Source organism: Myxine glutinosa, chromosome 1 (assembly GCF_964187855.1).
Source record: "Myxine glutinosa chromosome 1, kmMyxGlut1.1, whole genome shotgun sequence".
Classification (NCBI taxonomy): domain Eukaryota; kingdom Metazoa; phylum Chordata; class Myxini; order Myxiniformes; family Myxinidae; genus Myxine; species Myxine glutinosa.
Genome location: NC_136261.1, coordinates 20,640,431 through 20,660,669, shown reverse-complemented (window position 1 = coordinate 20,660,669; position 20,239 = coordinate 20,640,431). Strand labels below are relative to the sequence as shown.

The 20,239-nt window shown below is 44.4% G+C and overlaps 1 protein-coding gene across 1 annotated transcript in view; it reads right to left on the bottom strand.

The window, feature by feature from the left end:
- Positions 1-20,024, bottom strand: part of TMPRSS15 (transmembrane serine protease 15) — a 99,121-nt gene extending 79,097 nt beyond the window's left edge. Inside the window, exons 1-2 of the mRNA XM_078767035.1 lie at positions 19,783-20,024; positions 13,152-13,244 (exon numbers count right to left, since the gene is read on the bottom strand). Of these exons, the coding sequence (XP_078623161.1) occupies positions 13,152-13,244; positions 19,783-19,906 (217 nt within the window). The 5' untranslated portion in view covers positions 19,907-20,024. The remainder of the gene's footprint in view (positions 1-13,151; positions 13,245-19,782) is intronic.
- Between the last annotated feature and the right edge of the window lie 215 nt (positions 20,025-20,239).

Here is a 20,239-nt window from a genome sequence, read left to right as displayed (position 1 = left end):
ACAGGTTAATTTCCCCCTCATAGTTTAGTCACACTACAACACGTAGCCTCGCGATAGTTCAGTTATTTCTTAGTATTGTTACGGGGCCCCCCCCCCTCCCCCCCCTCTTACCTCTGGTCTCAGTGGACCTCCGAACCTCGAGAGGCTCCCCGGCAGAAAGATGTTTTATCCCTGGTTGAAACCCAGCAAATAATATCCCTCACTGGAACCAGCAAGTGAAACAGTCGAATCAATGATGCAACCACACCCGGTTATAAACAAACCATAATATATTATAAATCACACACAAGAGCCATACAGCAATGGCGATCACCCCTACTTTCAGATCTTACGATAATATCCTTGTCAAGCCCCTTAACCCCACACTCACGGCACCTCCCCCAATGTCTCTGCTCCCCTCCAAGGCGAAGTCCCAATGTCTCCTCTGCTCCCCTCCAAGGCGAAGTCCCAATGTCCCAATGTCTCGGTGCGCTCCCGCGATCGGGGAGTCACGGCCCGATGGTCAATTGAGGAGTAGACGAGCGAAACGACCCCAGGGTCACGTGCTCAGCCCCCAGCAACACAGCGGTGGAGAGGAACCTCACAAAGATTCGCTCCGACGTACATGTTGCGGTTCAACCCGCGAGCCTCCGTAGAATTCTCACGTTCCCCTTTCTGGCACGGCCGTTCCCGGCAATCCACCAGGGAATAATGCCCAGCCGACACGACGAAAGCCTGTTCACTGCAGGGTGCTCGCGTGGCCAAGATGGCGGATGGCTTTCGCTCCAACCCAGATTATCAAGGCCTGGATCCTCCAGAACCTCAATGAGAATACCCGGTGACACAGGCTCCACGCACTCCGGCGATTTTTCTTATCGACCGAACTTCCCCTCAAGGATGCAAAGTTCCCTCGCACTGTTCGTCGAACGCTCGGCCCGGAGCTTCAACCACCACGTCTCTTTTCGATGTCCTCCCACCTCTTTTTCCTTCGCTCCACCTCTTCCGGTCTCGATCCGGATTTTCGGCCACATTTTACCAGGAGCGCTTTTAAATCTTTTAACCACAACAACCCTTTCCCATAAGTCACAATAAGCATAATATCTAGAATACTTCAAACCAACAACAATAATCATAACAACAATCATTAGGGCCGAATACGTAACACTTCCCCCCCTCAAGAAAGAAAGCTTGAACACCGCGAAAACTTTCTTTGCATGCCCTCTTTGAACAAGCAAAAGTAAATTCACAACCCAAATCAGCAATCCCCGTGGGCAACAATATTCAACCTTCCCCAAAAATAAAGCAACAAAATTTTACACAACCCCCAGAACTTTCCAAAGTTAATTCCCTCTGGACCAATCGTCAACAAAGCCATTGTCCCTGCCCCTCTGATTTTTACTTCTAGTTTCTCATGAATGAAGGTTAAGGGGATGTGACAAAAAACCCAAAGGCCAGCAAATCTATAGCACTTTCCCCAGGAGGCCGAGCTGAAAGCCAGGTTCCATGATGGTTGGGTGGTGAGGCCTGGAAGTATTCACTACATGGACGCCTTTAGGAACGTGGAGTTCACGGTTAGTCCAGGGAGGAAAGTTCACTACATGGACGCCTTTAGGAACGTGGAGCTCACGGTTAGTCCGTGCAGGAAATTTCACTACCTGGACGCCTTTAGGAACGTGGCGTTCACGGTTAGTCCATGTAGGAATCTTGGCTCGGTGGCTCCGCAGCATTCAGTGCTTCAACCTCTCTGGACTTCTAACAATTACGGCGGGACCACTGGTCACAGTAGTCCTCTGACTGGCAGTCTCCTTCTCGGCCACTGCTCCGACAACCCTTCCTTTGGGAGCTGTCACAACTCTGGAAGCCTCCATAATAATATCGCTTGCGGCCACCACCACTACCACTCCGTGGTCCTCCTCTGTAGCCCACTCGACCCCTAGGAAATGCCTTCCCTACGGTGATGGTCCGACCCTCCAACTCCTTGTTATTCAGATCCTTTTCTGCCTCTCTGGCGTCCTTTGAGTTTTCAAACGTGACAAAGCCAAACCCTCTTGACTTTCATGTCTCCCTGTCTTTTATCAGCAGCACTTCCAAAAACGGTCCATAGTTGCTGAAGGCAGACTCCAAAACATCTTCCTGTGTTTTGAAGTTCAGTCCACCTACAAATAACTTGCTAAATAAACTTGTCGCCATCCCGAACTGGTGTGGTGTTATTTTCCCTACTGGGCTTTTTAACCACCATCGGGTTACCATAAACTTGACCACCAGCCAAATCATTCCCAATAACAACCGATACTCCCTCTACAGGAAGCGTGGCTTGTAAACCGATGGTGACCGGTCCTGACACCAAATCGGACTCCAAATGGATGACATGAAGTGGCGCACTAACACAGCCACCAATCCCCTGTAAACGAACACTATCCCCAGTTGCCGTCTCCTCGGACCATGGCAAGATGCCTTCAAGCATTAAAGATTGATGTGCTCCTGTGTCCCTCAATATCCTCACCGGTCTCCGGTTAGTCGAGGCTCCATCCAGTGACACAAACCCCTCGGAAATAAATGGTTGGTAACCCTTTTGAGGGCGATTTCTCACAATGGCCATCGCATTTGGAGTCGTACTAGTCGAACTCCGCTCCTGATTTTCCTTTCCCAGAGCATAACAGTTGGACATCCAGTGTCCCGGTTTATGGCAAAAAGTGCAAGTAGGCCCGGAGGAGAACCTCGCGGTCTGCCAAGGCATGGGGGTGGCGGTCTGCCTCGAGTCCCCCGGACGATAGGTCTGTCTTGGAACCGCAGTCTCCTGATTTCTAGAAGGCGTGGTGTCAAAGTGGACCTCCTTTTCATCCCGAGGCCGCCCCCATGGATTTTCATTCTCCGCCCCTGATGTACCATAGCTCCCCTGGCTAGGTCTGGGTGAGAAGTTCGGTTTGTGGAACCCCATCCTGTGTGTTAAGGCATAGTCATCTGCCATGGTTGCTGCCTCATACAACTTTGGTACTTTCCTTTCCTCCAGGTATATTTTAATGTCCTCGTGGACACACTGTTGGAATTCCTCCACCAGGATCAATTGTCGCAATAGTTTGAAGTCTTTCCCAACTCCTTTCGAATCGCACCACCTATCAAACATGGTTTCTTTCAATCTGGCAAACGCCACGTGGGTCTCACTCTCCCTCCTCCTGGCATTCCGGAATTATTGCGGGTAAGCTTCCAGGACCAATTAATAGGCTTTGAGAATGTGTTTCTTCAATACCTCGTAATCTGCACATTGGTCAATCGGTAAAGCCGAATAAATCTCTTGAGCTTTACCCACCAGAACACTTTGCACTAGTATGGACCAGTACTCCTCAGGCCAGTTTAACTGTCGAGCCACTTTCTCAAAGTGTGGAAAAAACTTGGCTACCTCCTTTTCATTGAAGGGTGGGACCAGCCTCACATGTCTGCCAACATCCCAGGTGTTCTGACTAGGTGTCGAACCAGTCAGCAGGGATGGTACCTCTCCCCGTTCTCTCAATAACTCCAGCTCCTTGACTTTAATTTCCTGCTGACGCGCCAATTCACAGTCCTTTAACTCCCTTTCGGCTCTGCTCTCCTCTGCTTCGCGTTCTCTTGCAGCTCTCCTTTCCTCTGCTTTTTTTGTCTTCTAACCTTTCCTGGAGTTCTCTTTCCAGTGCTTTTTCCCTTTCCTGGCTCCGTAATTGCATCTCCAGTTTCCGGAGCTCCACATTTTCTTGCTCTTCTGGTAACCAATCCCAGGCTACCTCTTTCCATGCTTTTACTCCCACCATAGATTGTATCACCACTGTCTGCAACTCTGCCTTCTTCATATTAGTTCGGACCTCCAAGCTAAAATGTTTGGCCAATTCCCAGAGGTCCGATTTTACTAACGCTCTGAACTGTGCTTCACTAGGGGTCACTGTAAACTTCTCTGCATCAAACGCCATAGTGACTACTGGTAACACCTGTTAACCTTCACATAACAATTTTTTAACAAACAAAAACAAAATTATTATTATTATTATTTTTTGTTGTTGTTTGTTTTTGGAAAAAAATTGGGAATGTTGGAAAAAGTTCCAAACTTGGGAATTCTTTCCCAGACTAAATTTAGGAATTTTTTAGATCCCGGACGCAGACCCAATTGCGAGCCCACGAATATCAATTGGACGAGCCCCCAATTTCTGTTACGGGGTCCCCCCCCTTACCTCTGGTCTCGGTGGACCTCCGAACCTCGAGAGGGTCCCCGGCAGAAAGATGTTTTATCCCTGGTTGAAACCCAGCAAATAATATCCCTCACTGGAACCAGCAAATGAAACAGTCGAATCAATGATGCAACCACACCCGGTTATAAATAAACCATAATATATTATAAATCACACACAAAGAGCCATACAGCAATGGCGATCACCCCTACTTTCAGATCTTATGATAATATCCTTGTCAAGCCCCTTAACCCCACACTCACGGCACCTCCCCCAATGTCTCTGCTCCCCTCCAAGGCGAAGTCCCAATGTCTCCTCTGCTCCCCTCCAAGGCGAAGTCCCAATGTCTCGGTGCGCTCCTGCGATCGGGGAGTCACGGCCCGATGGTCAATTGAGGCGTAGACGAGCGAGACGACCCCGAGATCACGTGCTCAGCCCCCAGCAACACAGCGGTGGAGAGGAACCTCACAAAGATTCGCTCCGACGTACACGTTGCGGTTCAACCCGCTTTTCAGCGCTTTTAAATCTTTTAACCACAACAACCCTTTCCCATAAATCACAATAAGCATAATATCTAGAATACTTCGAACCAACAACAATAATCATAACAACAATCATTCGGGCCGAATACGTAACAGTATGTGTAAGCATAGTCCTTTTCCTGTGTTAGTTTTGCGTTGAGTAGAATAATGAGAGTTAGGTCCTTTCTTGCCTTATGCTGCCTTTCTTGTCTTATGTCGCCTTTATTGCCTTATGCCGCCTTATGCCGCCTTATGCCGCCTTTGGCTTTTTGGCGCAAATTCACACGAGGCAGGCCTGGCAAATCGAGGCAAGACCGAAGGAGGGCGGAGGAGAAGCTGACGGTAAGAGCAAGCCGCTAATCAGGGCTCGAAGGGAGTGGCTGCGGCACTGCATCATAAGGCGTGGTTAGACCATTCGAGAGAGCTAAGGGGGTTGGCCATATAACCCGTTGCGTGAAGCCCCCACCGCAGTTCTGTGAGAGTGCAGTTCTGTGGAGTGGTGAGCTTGCAAAGTTCTTATGGGAAAGGTGCTTGAGTGTTGAGCAAGTTACAAGTTCTGAGAGAAGACACGCATGAACCAAGCTATAAGCGCTCTTACCAATTAAACGCTAGGTTGAGCTTGAGGCTGAGCCTCTATTGGGTTACGCGAGTGAGAGCGCGCCGTCAATTAAACGCGCTGTGTGAAAACCGCCAAGCCGGTGAGAGACGCGTACATTTCCCTCCCGCCTGCCTGATCTGCCCTTTGTTCGAGAGACGCACTGCAAGGATCCCTCCCACCGCCTGCTTGCCTTCATCGCGGGACGTGCTGTGACCGGGGAGATCCATGCCGGGCGGAGCCGTTCCTGGATGACCAAGTCAGCGAGTGAACATCATCCTACCTTCATTTTCCCCCTGTGAGTGTGATCGGGCCCGTGTCTGGGCTGTGTATAAGACTGTATAAGACTGCTATGTGTCTCTGCTTTCTCCCGATCCTTGTACATAGTAGTGTAAATAATAATTAAACCTGTGTTCTTCCTTTATTCGACTGTCTCGTCTTTTCCATCATTGACTAAGCGTGGTACGAATAAAACCGCTCGAATCGGGTTCCAATACCAAAGGTAACTGCACGGACCACGTGGTACGCAATCTGCTCGGTGTACTCAAATTATGCGTGGCCGGTGCGAGGCTTGCTTCCCCACTTCCACGGTGGTGCAGGTACTTAGGTACGTGCGAACATCGTCCCGGAACCCTACCCTGCGTTTGCCCGGGAGGGGCGTTTCAAGTCTCTCGGTTGCGCGGACCCAAAATGAACAAGGGGCTTAATCTCCCCTTGGTAAGGGCAGGACGGCGGCGAAAACCGTATATATATATTGTTGCGGTTTTAGAACCCACACTTCAGAACCCACACTTCAGATGATATGACATCACTTGTAAATATGACATTAAAGGTTAAAGGTAGCACCCCTAGTTAGTCCACAAGCAACACGTAGGCCACCGTAGGAACTCAGTTATTTCATTATTATGTGTTTTAGATAAGGCCGTGCTTCCAATAGTTGAATCTGCGTTGCATCAATTAAATAAGAGTAGGTCCCAATTCCGTCCATTTTGCGACCTCCTTCTCCAAGCGACGCCATTACGCGCCCCTACAGTCGGTGCCTCATGACCCCTCCCAATTCTGTTATGCGCCTTTGTTAGCGCTCGCTCAAACGACGCCATAAGCCATGCGGTTAGGCCCGAGGAAAAGGGGGCGGAACGCCAAGAAGAAGGTGTGGCATGTCAACCAGCCGTCAAAGGCGTGGCCGGGAAGCCCTCACCAGCCAATCAGGGCTGAGGTGAGATCGCCGACGGGCATGGCTTTGTGGAGCACGGAGTGATCGCGTGGCGCGTTATGTAAGCGCAAACACAAAACCCTAAGACGGACTTGGTCGGGAGAGTGCATTGAAAAGGGACTACTTATCGGGAACGCTGGCTGCTTCAAAAGACTGATACGGAGCGCACATTTGGAAGAGGACTCGCTCGCTGGCGCTGATAAGAGAACTTGGAGAGGGTGCGTTTAGCACGACCGTACAAATATTACGTACGCAGGACACCAGCCCCCCCCCCCCCACCCCCGCTATATATAAGGTCCGGTCGCGTTCCAAGATACGCGGAGCTGCCTGCCGGGTTTCACCGCTGGACCGGAGTCGACTGGAGCCTGGACCCCATTGCCGGACCTTCCACCCTACCAGCTACAACCCCCGTGTGAGTGTGTATGTTTGTCTGGGGTAATAAGTTAAGACTGTTTTTAAGACTGCCCTGTGTGCTGCTTTTTCCTCTTCCTCTTGTACATTCTTTCGTTTCCTCTTCTTCTGTATATTTGTTAATAAACCATCTTTGTTCTTCCTACCTTCTGGTTTCCTCTCCATCCGATCGCATCCGTCCTTTCTCTCATTGGGTAAACGTGGCACGATTAGGAACCGCTAGAATCGGGTTTAGAGTCATTGTTAACGGCGAGAGTCGCTTTTCGCTTTGCTCGGCGTATCCACTATCGCTGCGGCTCGGGTGGGAGGTTATCTCCTTGCTTCACGGTCGGTGTTGGTAATTAGGTAACAGGACCAAATTGACCAGCAACCCTAACTAATACCGACCGGAAGGAACGGGGTAACTTCAGGATCACGTCGGTCAGTCACAGACAAGGGGATTAACCCCCTCTTGGTAAGGGGAGAAGGCCGACGTTTGAGATCCGCAACAATATATATAATTTTTATTTATTTTTTTTGTCGTGTTCAGAAGGATTAAAAACATCCCCTGAACAGATTGACCGAAACAGTCTTTAACTCTCTCTAAGGCTCTGTTCTATTATTGGTCATCTTTATTTATTAGACATCCTACAGACGTAATTGAACACATTTTCCTCTGCACACGTTGCACATCAGGTGCAGCAAATTTCACCTCCCTGCGCCTTGTATTGCTATTTTTTTTAACGCTTTTGTACACCACCCATGACGCTCAGTTTGTAATCTACAGTCTGCAATTCCAATAGAAAAGACATAATTACTCTTTTATGGAAAACGTTTTTCGAGATTTTATCCCCCAAAATAGACCGTAGTGAACACACACTCGTGTTATGTTAAAAGAGTGGCCTTTAAAACCAACCCATATGAAGGGGGTGGTGGGGGAGGGGCAGACATCTGTACAAACACACTAACACACAAACTGACATTGTGTTTTATAGAAGGGGGGGGGGCAGATTTCTGTACAAACACACAAACACACAAACTGACATTGTGTTTTATATAGGGGGAGGGCATACATCTGTAAAAACACACAAACTGACATTGTGTTTTATAGATGGGGGGGGGGGGGGGCAGACATCTGTAAAAACACACAAACACACAAACTGACTGTTGTAAAAATCAGAGTATGCAACAGTGTCTCCAATCTGAGTTTAATCGAAATCGATCTCAGACAGCATCGAAAGGAAAACCAGCAATCATGATGTTAGTAACACTACAGGTGCATACAGGTGATATCTATTCAAGCAAGCAAGCAGCACGCAATGCAAAACCCTTACCATTCTAATGAGGCATGTGGATGCCATAGGATTATATGTCACAGGACTGCACTCCGCTCTAAACGGGCAGGCTCTTATAGGAGCCGTGTATTGGACAGTAGATAGAATAACACCTGTGTTGTAACTTAGGTGACAATATCACCACACTGACATTGTGTTTTATAGAGAGAATATCTGTAAAAACACACAAACTCACTGTGTTTTATAGATGGGGGCAGACATCTGTAAAAACACACAAACACACAAACCGACATGGTGTTTTATAGGGGGGGGAGGGCAGACATCTGTAAAAACACACAAACACACAAACTGACATTGTGTTTTATATGTGGTAGATTAGGAAGAGATTGTAAGTGCTTTTCTTCGTCCTGCACCTGTTGAAGAATCTACACAATGAACGTCCTTGGACGAGCCGACACTGTCTGCGTGGTTAGAAACACTGATTGGGATTGGCAAGTTCGATTCCATTTTGCCCATAAAAACAATTATTTATTTTTTTAATTTTTTTTGTATACAGGATCGAGGCTCGTGAAAGGGCTAACATTTATCACACAAAAAATCAAACAGACACACAAAACATATAAGGGTAGCAGTAGACAAGATGGGGAGAGAAGGGGAAGCATAAACAAAGTTTAAACAATTTTAAATTGAACAGTGAAAACTATCTGGGGGAATGGGGTGAAAATGGGGGTGAAATGGGGGTGAAACACGTGGTCGAAGAACGAACGAACGAAAAGTACAAAGAAGGCAATGTTTTTGTTGTTTTTTAGTTAAGATTTTAAACAAGGAAGTATGGGGTGAAAAGACTGGGAAAAACTGAGAGAACGAGAGTAGATGGACCACAATGGACCGCTGAGAGAAAATCAAAACCTCAAGGTAGGAAGCTTAAAGAACTAGGCCGCAAATTACGTGGCACAAAATACTCGACTATTTTATATAGGTATGAAAGATTAACACCGAGAATCTTCCTAGGGACACACGAAAGGTACACACACGTAAGATAAATACAGTTTCGACAAAAATACAATTGTGAACAATTACTTAACTTCGAGCGTGCGTGGAGAGCATGGACAGCTTCAAAAAGCCGTGACCTCCCGGGCAAGATCTCACGAGATCTCCATTGTTCTAATGGAAGCTTCTAAATGTTCCTCTTCCTCGAATGAGGCAAAACTGTTATCACATGGAATTCCAGTCAGTGATGGAGTTCTCACCGATTTATCTTTTCCCAAAAGATGACACTTTTCTTATCACCGATTTACGTTTTTTTTACTTTGGAAATATTAACGAACCCCTCAGTAATGCTGTCCATTGGTTCATTAAGAGGTGGCGTGTCCACTTGTTCAGCTGGTTTATCCTGCACGTTTGTCGAGAGGGAAACGTTAACATTAGTTATCCTAACTCGATGTTAATCGTTTTGGCTAAGGGCTGCTTCTTACGACGAGGATAAAACTGCTTCATGTGGCCTACTGAAGCACAACCAAAGCACTTTAGGGTGTCATTGGTGACATACGCTTGGTAATCGCGACCTTTTAATGTGAATTTGAAAATAACGTTCAGAGAGTGATATTCCTTTTTGAGCACCATAAATACCTCCCTGTGGACATTCATCACGTGACTGGCAAGTTCATCTTGACAGGCCAAAGGGAACATTATTAAGAGGGACACAGTGTCCATAGCGCTGCACCGCTGTAAGGATTATATCGTTGTTCAGGAAGGGTGGCACATTTGAAATAACCACTTTCTCAGCAGGAGTATCTAAGGGATACACCATAGCGACGTGTTCAGAGTCGAGGGACTACTGTCCAGTTGAGTTCTTCACATACTGAACCCTCCGGCGTCTGTCGTCTGTCGTCGTCGTCGTCTGTCAACTTTTCGACGTTAACACTCCAGTGTCCACAAATATCAACCGATTCTGATCAAACTTGACATGCAGCATCCTTACCCCAAGGACCAGGTTGGTATTACATTTCAGCCCGGTCCGTTGAAAAATGGAAGACTTAGGAAAAGTTTATCACGTGACTTTTCCCTTAGTGATGGGAAAAGTTTAAGTTAATCTATCATTTTAAATTGTTTCATAGACTTTTAAAAGGTTAATTGTGTTGCACTCTTGGTTTTACTCAGAGCCAAAGCTGCGAGCTACTTATACCGCCCACCGCGAAATGGTGGTGCAACATCGGGTGACGGAGGTTGGATTTGGCTAAAAAGAGGGGAAAGTATAGAAATTTCAATAATGTGAAACTTCATGAAAATCTGTATTAAATCTACTTTAATCCAGATGTTCATGTTAATTTCAAAGATTACTGGAAGGGGCAATGAAGTGATTGACGATATTGCATTCAGAAAAGTGAAATGAAAATGCAGAATAACCAATCAGCAAATTTTCAAACGTAGAGTGGGAAGCAGTCACAATAAATGGGAGACAGACAAACGCACGAACACACACCATGGTTCACAATATGCAGGGTGGGCAAGAAATAACTGACACGTTTACTACCCTGCGCTCGCGAAGCGAAAGCGGGGTTAAACATTCAGTTACGTATGTGTCCTGTATGCCGTGTGCCGTACGTGTGCCGTGTGCCGTGTCTGCATTTAAAAAATTCATTTTCTCGGAAACCGTTGGTCTGATCGACATGAAATTTTCACCACAGGAGGTCATCCTCCTGTAGAATATTTTAATGATTATTATGACGTCATAGGTCACGTGGTACAGGCGACATCTTGGAAAAACTTCGCACCTCTATATCTCTGTAACCACTTCATGGAAAAAATTGAGACCTGGCTCATTGTCAAGTACTACCCATGGGGAATAAGATATGTTAATGATGATGTCACCGGTGCCTTCATTACGACGTCATAATTCTTCAAGTACAACACTTATTATTATTATTATTATTTTATTTTTTTTGTATACAAGATCGAGGCTCGTGAAAGAGCGAACATTAATCACACAAAAAGTGAAACCGACACATAAAACACAAAAAACAAGGGGAGCGGTAGACAAGATGGGGAGAGAGGGGGAAGGACACAAACAACATTTGAGAGCAGGGACATCGGGAGAAATGTGGGAGGGAGAGGGCTTGGGGGGAGGTGGGAGAGGTATAAAACATATGAACACTGCAAGGACTTACAGGAAAGAAGTTGGAATTTCAAAAAAAAAAAAAAAGTGTATCTGGGGTGAATTAGCGGGGGTAGAAAAGATCAAGGTTTTCGATGGGGGAAGATAAGAGATGGTGGTGAACAGCTGTTTTAAAGACCTGGAGGGAGGAGTGGGATTGAAGGGAGTGGGGGAGTTTGTTCCAGAGGCGGGAGAAAAGATCCGGAACTTATCCGGGAAAGGCGGGAGAAAGACTTATCCGATCATTATTAATTTTTTTCAGCAACTGTTGGTCTGATGGACACGAAATTTTCACCAAGGGAGCGCCTCCTCCTTTCGAATATTTTAATGATAATCATGACGTCATAGGTCATGTGTTACAGTCGCCATCTTGGAAAAACCGAAAAATGTTGCACCTCTATATGTCCAAAACTGCTGCATGGAAAAAATTGAAACATGGCTCATTGTAAATAATTCCATATGGGGAATAGGTGTTGTTAATGATGACGTCATTGGTGCCACAATTATGACATCATAATTAGACAGGGACAAAGCTTGGTCTGATTAGTTTAAAATGTATTGAGCATGATCTATGCAACAATTATATTAGAGAATATAAATTTATGATGTCATCGCTCACGCGGTCTGGCAGCCATATTGGATGAAATAATTTTTTTTTCAAAAACAGACGAGTTGGCTTGCAATAAGTTGACTGCGCAGGGTAAGTATTCTTTGAAAACCATCTCGTATTGCATGTAGAAGGTCCTTGCTATTATTTCCTACTATTTTCTCTTAAACAACTCAACCAGGGACCTTAAGACCCATGTCATAATGAAGGGCTTTGTCCAAGTACTTCCGGGAATCTCGAAACATTGTGAAAGAAAACACCCGTCATTTACTTTTAACGATTGTGAACTGTACATGCATCAGGAAAATAATTGGTTTTGGGTCGTTTATGTTGTAATTCCACGTGGGTTCCGCATATCTTGTCAGATTGCGAGTTGGACAGGTGACCGTGAAGGCTCATGACATGTAGGAGCTGTTTCAATCTCGGTTTCTATGAAGTCGGTTATAGCATGGGGAGGGGGAAGCCTAAAATATTCCGCTGTTTCGATGAGGTAATGAAGAAATATGTAACTTGATCAATAATTTGGGAATGCTCATTTGCTTTTATGAGTGGGAAGAAGATGAGGAGGGGAGGATAGAGTTGGGCTTGAGAGAAGGGGGAGGGGGGGGGGAAGAGAACAAAATCGGACAGTTGGGAGGAGGAGGTTGACGCTTTGCGGAGGGGTGGGTTGAGGACTATCGGTGAGGGGTGGTGGGGTTGAGGAGTTGTGGCTGGGGGAGGTTGGGTGAGGGTTTGCAGGCTTGAAGTGGGGAGGGGATGGATTTCTTAAGGGTGGGAGAGGGAGGGTGAGGACTTGGGGTTGGGAGCGGTGGTTGAGAGCAAAATGGGACAGATTTCCTGGGGACGTTGAGGCTTTGGGGGAGGATGTTGAGTTGTGGTGTGGGGAGGGGGTACCGGTGAGGAGGGGTTATGAAGGCCTGGATTGGCGAGGGGGTTGATGCCTTAGGGTTGGGGAGGGGGGGGGAGTGGGAGGGTTGGATTGAGGACATGAAGTCACATTTTACATTCCGTGGGTCCATGTTAGTTGAACATTATTCCAGAACTGGCACCTGAAATACAATCTTATAATCGCTTTTTGTTGTTCACAAAGTCTAAACTCACGAAAGAGCAATGTGAAAAATGGTAGATGGGAATGCACTGAGGTCTTACTTAACAGGATGGACTGAGAGGAGCGGGAAGGAAACAACAACCCATGTGGATTTACCTGGTACTGCTGTACTCGAGGAACTTGGTACTGCTGTAGTACTACCTTGTTCAATGGTAGATGTGCTCAGTGCTGCTGTGGTCGTCTCTGGCACTGTAGAAATAGTTTTTGGAGCAGGTGAAGTTAACTAGGTGTCATACATTTTGTCATACATTGTCATTCCAGGTCCCCTGTAGTGTCATCGGTTGTAATTCCAGATCCTTCCATTACCCATGGTTCACTGCGATATTTAAGATGGATGCTGTACAATTTTATGTGGTTAGATAGTCGCCGAATCAACTGTGGTAGGCCTATGAATCTTTCTTGTTGTATTATAAGTATTAGCGTGCATTGACGCACTTCGCATGCCTCACCACACGTCGCTGCAGAGGCATAGACATCTTTAACCATCCCTGCTTTCTCCGGTGAGTGAGGGAAAGGGAGGGAATGGTGGGTGTAGTTTAGACCCCCTTTACACAGGGGTGGCGATCGTTGAGAGATCGTTGAGCGATGAAAAAATCTCAATGAGCGCCCAGCGATCGCCAAGATCTCTCAATGATCTCTCAATGATCTTCCAGTGATCTCCAGTGATCTCCACGGTCGCCACGGTCTCCTCAAAGTTTTGACTCGGTCCAAAACAATCTCTCAACGATCGCCAAGGGAAGAGATCTCTCAACGAACGCTCAACGAACGCTCAAGGAGCACTCAACGATCTCATCGATCTCCCAATGATCTCTCAGCAATCTTTCAATGAACGCCAAATTTTTCCACCCCGAAGGTAGAGATGGCTGAGTGATCAGTGAGGGATCGCTGAGCGTTCGATGAAAGACCAATAGAGTTCATTGAAAGACCGGGGCGGAGATTGCTGAGAGATCATTGGGCGATCAATTTCCGCTTGAGAGATTGTTGAGCGTTCGTTGAGAGATTGGGGAGAGATTGCCGCGGTGATGAGAAGTGCGGCATTCTTCAACACTTTGTCAGAGACTGATGGAAGAGCACTATAAACCTCTCATATATATATACCCAGAGGCTCCCTGTCGCCCAAGAAACGCTCAGCAACCTCCTTGGTCGCCCAAGGAACTCTCAATGATCCCTCAGTGATCTCTCCTGGTCTCTCAGTGATCTCTCTTGGTCGCACCTGATCTCTCAGCGATCTCCGTATATCTCTCAGTGATCTCTCTTGGTCACACAACGAGCGCTCAGCAAACTCTCAATGGTCGCTGCAGGAGGCTTAGTCTCCATTGATATCTCAAGGATGTTTCAATGGGTGCTCAATGATCGCCAAGGTCGCTCAAAGATCTCTATAGATCGCCATGAAAGTTGCCGAAAATGGAATTTTTGATCGCACAACGAGCGCACAGGGATCTCCCAAAGATTTACACAGAAACGGCTTTTTCGAGGCTTAGGAGATCGTTGAGAGATCGGGCCAATGTTTGATCGCTCAATGGTCACCCAACGATCTCCGTGCTGTGTAAAGGGGGCCTTACTACCAACCTTTTTGGCGACCGTGGAGTGAGTTTTCATGTAAAAAAAAAAAGTGCATCAATTGGGATAATTTTAATAAAAACAGCAATTTCCAAGCTCAAAAAGTATTTCATATAAGTAAGACAAATGCCAAGAGTCTCTAGTAAGTTCCAAATTGGGTTGAATATACTGTAGGCAAGGAATTGGGTAAGAAATTGATGTTCGCAGGGACGTTTCAGATTTGGGGGAGAATAGACACAAATCCTGGTAAGAACTGCAGACTCTTTTCATTGACTATCAAAGTAATGAAAATAATGCAAGCATGTTTATTTGTCACAATATTTAATTGTCAATCCAGAATGCTCTATTTCCAAACGATATACAATTTCTCAGATTACTAGGTCATAGCAAAATGGTTTACTACACAAAGTGAGCTTTATTTCTTATGAGTAGAATCATAGGTTGTTTTTGTTTTTTTGGCACCTCTGAGCTCCTCACCACAAACAAAGCTTTCATCCGTATCCCGATGGAATACTGCTCTCCGCTCTGGGCTGGTGCTCCTGCCTCACACCCAGGTCGTCTTCACGCTGTTGAAACCAAAGCTTTCAGAATCGTTGGAATCTCCCGCGATGAAGCTAACTCCAAGGGCCTTTCACTCACTCACCGCAGGCAGGTTGGTGGTCTTTCTGTCTTCTACCGACTCCTCTCCGGCCTTGCCCCCCCAGCTCTGTCTGTGCTCTGTCCCCCAAATATTCCTGAAGGTCGCACAAGATCTGCCTGCAACCCTCTTATGGTTAAACTGCCAAAATCAAGACTCTCTGCTCACCTTCACTCTTTCATTCCTCTAGAACAAACTCCCCCACTCCCTTCAATCCCACTCCTCCCTCCAGGTCTTTAAAACAGCTGTTCATCAGCATCTCCTATCTTCCCCCATCCAAAACCTTGATCTTTTCTCCCCCCCCCCCCCACCCCCCCCCCCCCCCGTTAATTCAACTCAGATCCACTTTTTTGTTTGAAATCCCGACTTCTTTCTTTCCTGGAAGTTCTGGCAGTGTCCATGTGTTTTATACCTTTCCCACCCCCTCCCCCACTTTCCCATGCCTCCTCCCCCCAAACCCTCTCCCTCCCACGGATCTTCTGTTGTCCCTGTTCTCTGCTGTTGTGTTTGTGTCCTTCCCTCTCTCCCCATCTTGTCTCCCGCTCCCTTTATTGTATGCTTTGTGTGTCCGTTTGTCCTTTTTTGTGATTGATGTTAGCTCTTTCACGAGCCTCGATATTGTGTACAAAAAAAATAATAATAATAATTGTGAAATGTACCTATACTTCATTGGTAATATGTTCCATCAGGTATGTTTGCAAAGATTTGGTTTCAACTACAATTAAACGGAAGCAAGCAAAACAACGTCTACTTCAATTATTTGTTGTCACCAGCAGCATATTATTTTAAAGTGAAGCATGACTCCACATCAGTAACAATAAGGTAAAGATCTACACTTTGTTCTGTACATACATAAATATATTTATCATTTTTCATTTGTTAAATTATCATATTGTACACACAATGAAAGCTGGAATTAAAAGTTGATAACAGCAAAATAAAGTGGTTTCCATTTGCATTGTTATGCATGTGTTTTTTTTTTTTTTAAATAAAATCACTGAACTGTTTTTCACCTGTATGCAAACATTTAAAAAGAATTGTCAAAGGGCAGAAGCGAAAAGTACGTCATTTCAATTTCTTAAAATCGGGTCAAAAAAAGTATTTTTCACTGACAACATTGTAAATTTACATCAAGTTCACGCTGTTTTACCTGAACTGTACCTTTTGAGTCCTGCATCATCTCAGTTTGATAGACGTCATTGCAAAATAACATTTTGAGACTCACTGTGCCTGCATAAGCTGTTTAAAAGTTTTAATTACAATTTTGGATGGAAAAATAGTCAAATTTCGAAGAAAAACATCAAGTGACCGTTATAATTGAAACGTGCGGATTTACGGCTCAGCAACATTCATATTTGGATTCAGCACCATTAAATCTACTTAATCTCTCAATTTCATGTAATTCCAAGATGGGGGTCACAGTTTTCAAAAAATAGGGTATACAGTATTCATCTTTTCACCCTATGGTCTATATGTTGACCTTTTGGCCCAAGTTGACCTCAAATATAATTGGTGGTTGATTTCAGTTCGCCGATATGAAAATGATATTCAAATTTCAAGTAAATCGGATGAAAATCGAGGATTTTTGGAATTTGAAAGGGTTATTGACCTTTGGCCTATGTTGACCTTGTGACCTATGTTGAACTCAAAAATAGTTGTTGGTTGAATTCAATTAACTGACATCAAAATCCCATTCAAATTTCAAGTAAATCGGATGAAAATTGAGGACTTTAGAAATTTGAAAGTTATTGACCTTGTGACCTATGTTGTTGGAAAATGTTGACCTTTTGGCCTATGTTGATCTCAAAAATAGTTGGTGGTTGAATTCAGTTCGCTGATATGTAAATCAAAGATGATATGCTAATGATGATGGTATGATTATGGTCTGATGATGGTATGATGGTCTGATGATGATGATATGATGATGATTGTGATGGTCTGATGATGATTATGACGGCCTGATGATGATGGTCTGATGATGATGATATGATGATTGTGACGGTCTGATGATGATATGATGATGATTATGACGGTCTGATGATGATATGATGACGATGGTATGATGATGATGATGGTCTGATGATGACGATAACGATGGTATGATGACGATGGTATGATAACGATGGTATGATAATGATGGTCTGATGATACAATAATACGATGATGGTCCGATGATTATAATGGTATGATGACGATGGTATGATAACGATGGTATGATAATGATGGTCTGATGATACAATAATACGATGATGGTCCGATGATTATGATGGTATGATTATGATGGTATGATGATGGAATGATAATGATATGATGATGGTATGATGACGATGGAATGATGATGATGATGATGATGGTATGATGATGGTCTGATGATGTTGGTCTGATGATGATGATAATGATGGTATGATGATTACGATGGTATGATAATGATGGTGTGATGATGATGATGGTATGATAATGATGGTATGATGATACGATAATATGATGATGATGATAATGATGGTATGATGATTATGATGGTATGATAATGATGGTATGATGATGACGATGGTATGATAATGATGGTATGATGAAACGATAATATGATGGTCTGATGATGATGACGATGGAATGATGATTATGATGATGGTATGATGATGATATGATGATGGTATGATGATGGTCTGATGATGTTGGTCTGATGATGATAATGATGGTATGATGATGACGATGGTATGATAATGATGGTATGATGATGATGGTGACGATGGTCTGAATATGATGGTATGATGATGGTATGATGACGATGGTATGATAATGATGGTATGATGATGACGCTGGTATGATAATGATGGTATGATGATGACGATGGTATGATTATGATGGTATGATGATGATGATGACGATGGTATGATGATGGTATGATGACGATGGTATGATAATGATGGTATGATGATGACGATAGTATGATAATGATGGTATGATGATGACGATGGTATGATAATGATGGTATGATGATGACGATGGTATGATAATGATGGTATGATGATGACGATGGTATGATTATGATGGTATGATGATGATGGTATGATGATGACGATGGTATGATAATGATGGTATGATGATGACGATGGTATGATAATGATGGTATGATGATGACGATGGTATGATTATGATGGTATGATAATGGTGGTATGATGATGACGATGGTATGATGACGATGGTATGATGACGATGGTATGATTATGATGGTATGATTATGATGGTATGATAATGATGGTATGATGATGACGATGGTATGATAATGATGGTATGATGATGATGGTGACGATGGTATGATAATGATGGTATGATGATGACGATGGTATGATGACGATGGTATGATTATGATGGTATGATTATGATGGTATGATAATGATGGTATGATGATGACGATGGTATGATAATGATGGTATGATGATGACGATGGTATGATAATGATGGTATGATGATGATGGTGACGATGGTATGATAATGATGGTATGATGATGGTATGATGACGATGGTATGATGATGATGGTGACGATGGTATGATAATGATGGTATGATGATGGTATGATGACGATGGTATGATGATGACGATGGTATGATAATGATGGTATGATGATGACGATGGTATGATAATGATGATGACGATGGTATGATAATGATGGTATGATGATGACGATGGTATGATAATGATGGTATGATGATGACGATGGTATGATGATGGTCTGATGATGATGATGATGGTGACGATGGTCTGAATATGATGGTATGATGATGGTATGATGACGATGGTATGATAATGATGGTATGCTGATGATGGTCTGATGATGATGATGACGATGGTATGATGATGGTCTGAAAATGATGATGGTATGATGACGATGCTGATATGATGATGATGGTCTGAAGATGATGATGATAGTATGATGATGACGATGGTATGATGATTATTTGATGATGATGGTCTGAAGATGATGACGATGGTATGATGATGACGATGGTATGATGATGACGATGGTATGATGATGGTCTGATGATGATGATGATGGTGACGATGGTCTGAATATGATGGTATGATGATGGTATGATGACGATGGTATGATAATGATGGTATGCTGATGATGGTCTGATGATGGTATGATGATGGTCTGAAGATGATGATGGTATGATGACGATGCTGATGATGGTATGATGATGATGGTCTGAAGATGATGATGATGACCATGGTATGATGATTATGATGATGAACCAGACGTAACTTTCATCGAAGGATTCCTCTAATAATTATCCGACATCTCGACTCTCGTCTCGAATCATATACGTAGTTCAAGCAAACCATTGAAACTTAGACTTATTTCCCCCCCCCCCCCCCCCCCCCCCAAGACTGGAATCCCGATTTGATGAAGAGAGAAACGTTTATGAACTATGCTCAGTTCCTAAACAACCATTCTTCCAGCACCTTATCATTACACTTCTTTGTACATCTGCGTTTGCAGAATATACTTAATCCTGGATAATTCTTACCAGTGTCATCGGGATTCAATCCGATCCAGGCCATTACAATTGCTGCCACGGCAACAGCTGACATCAGGACCAACAGCACACTGAGGACCATTTCCAACGTGCTCCATGTTTGTCCAAGCTTCATTTTCCTATTAATGCCCAAACATCCACTTTGAGAAGAAAGTGTAAATCCCTGCTCAGTGGACTTTAATCGAAGTGTAATTGTTTTTTTATCATGATCTAGAGAACTATTATCCTAGAACAATCCTGTCCTTTTATTGATGTTAATATTTAACTTGAGGTTCAAGGTGGAGAAATGTTTGTTGAGACGGTGAAGGTATGATCTCTGCATTTTGTCTCCACACGTTGCATACCTTGAACCCTCAACTGAGAAATGAAATCAAAAGAGCCTGGAAGCTGGAGAGCACTGAAGTTGTACCAGTGATAAAGAAGAATGATGAAGAACCTTCGAGAGATC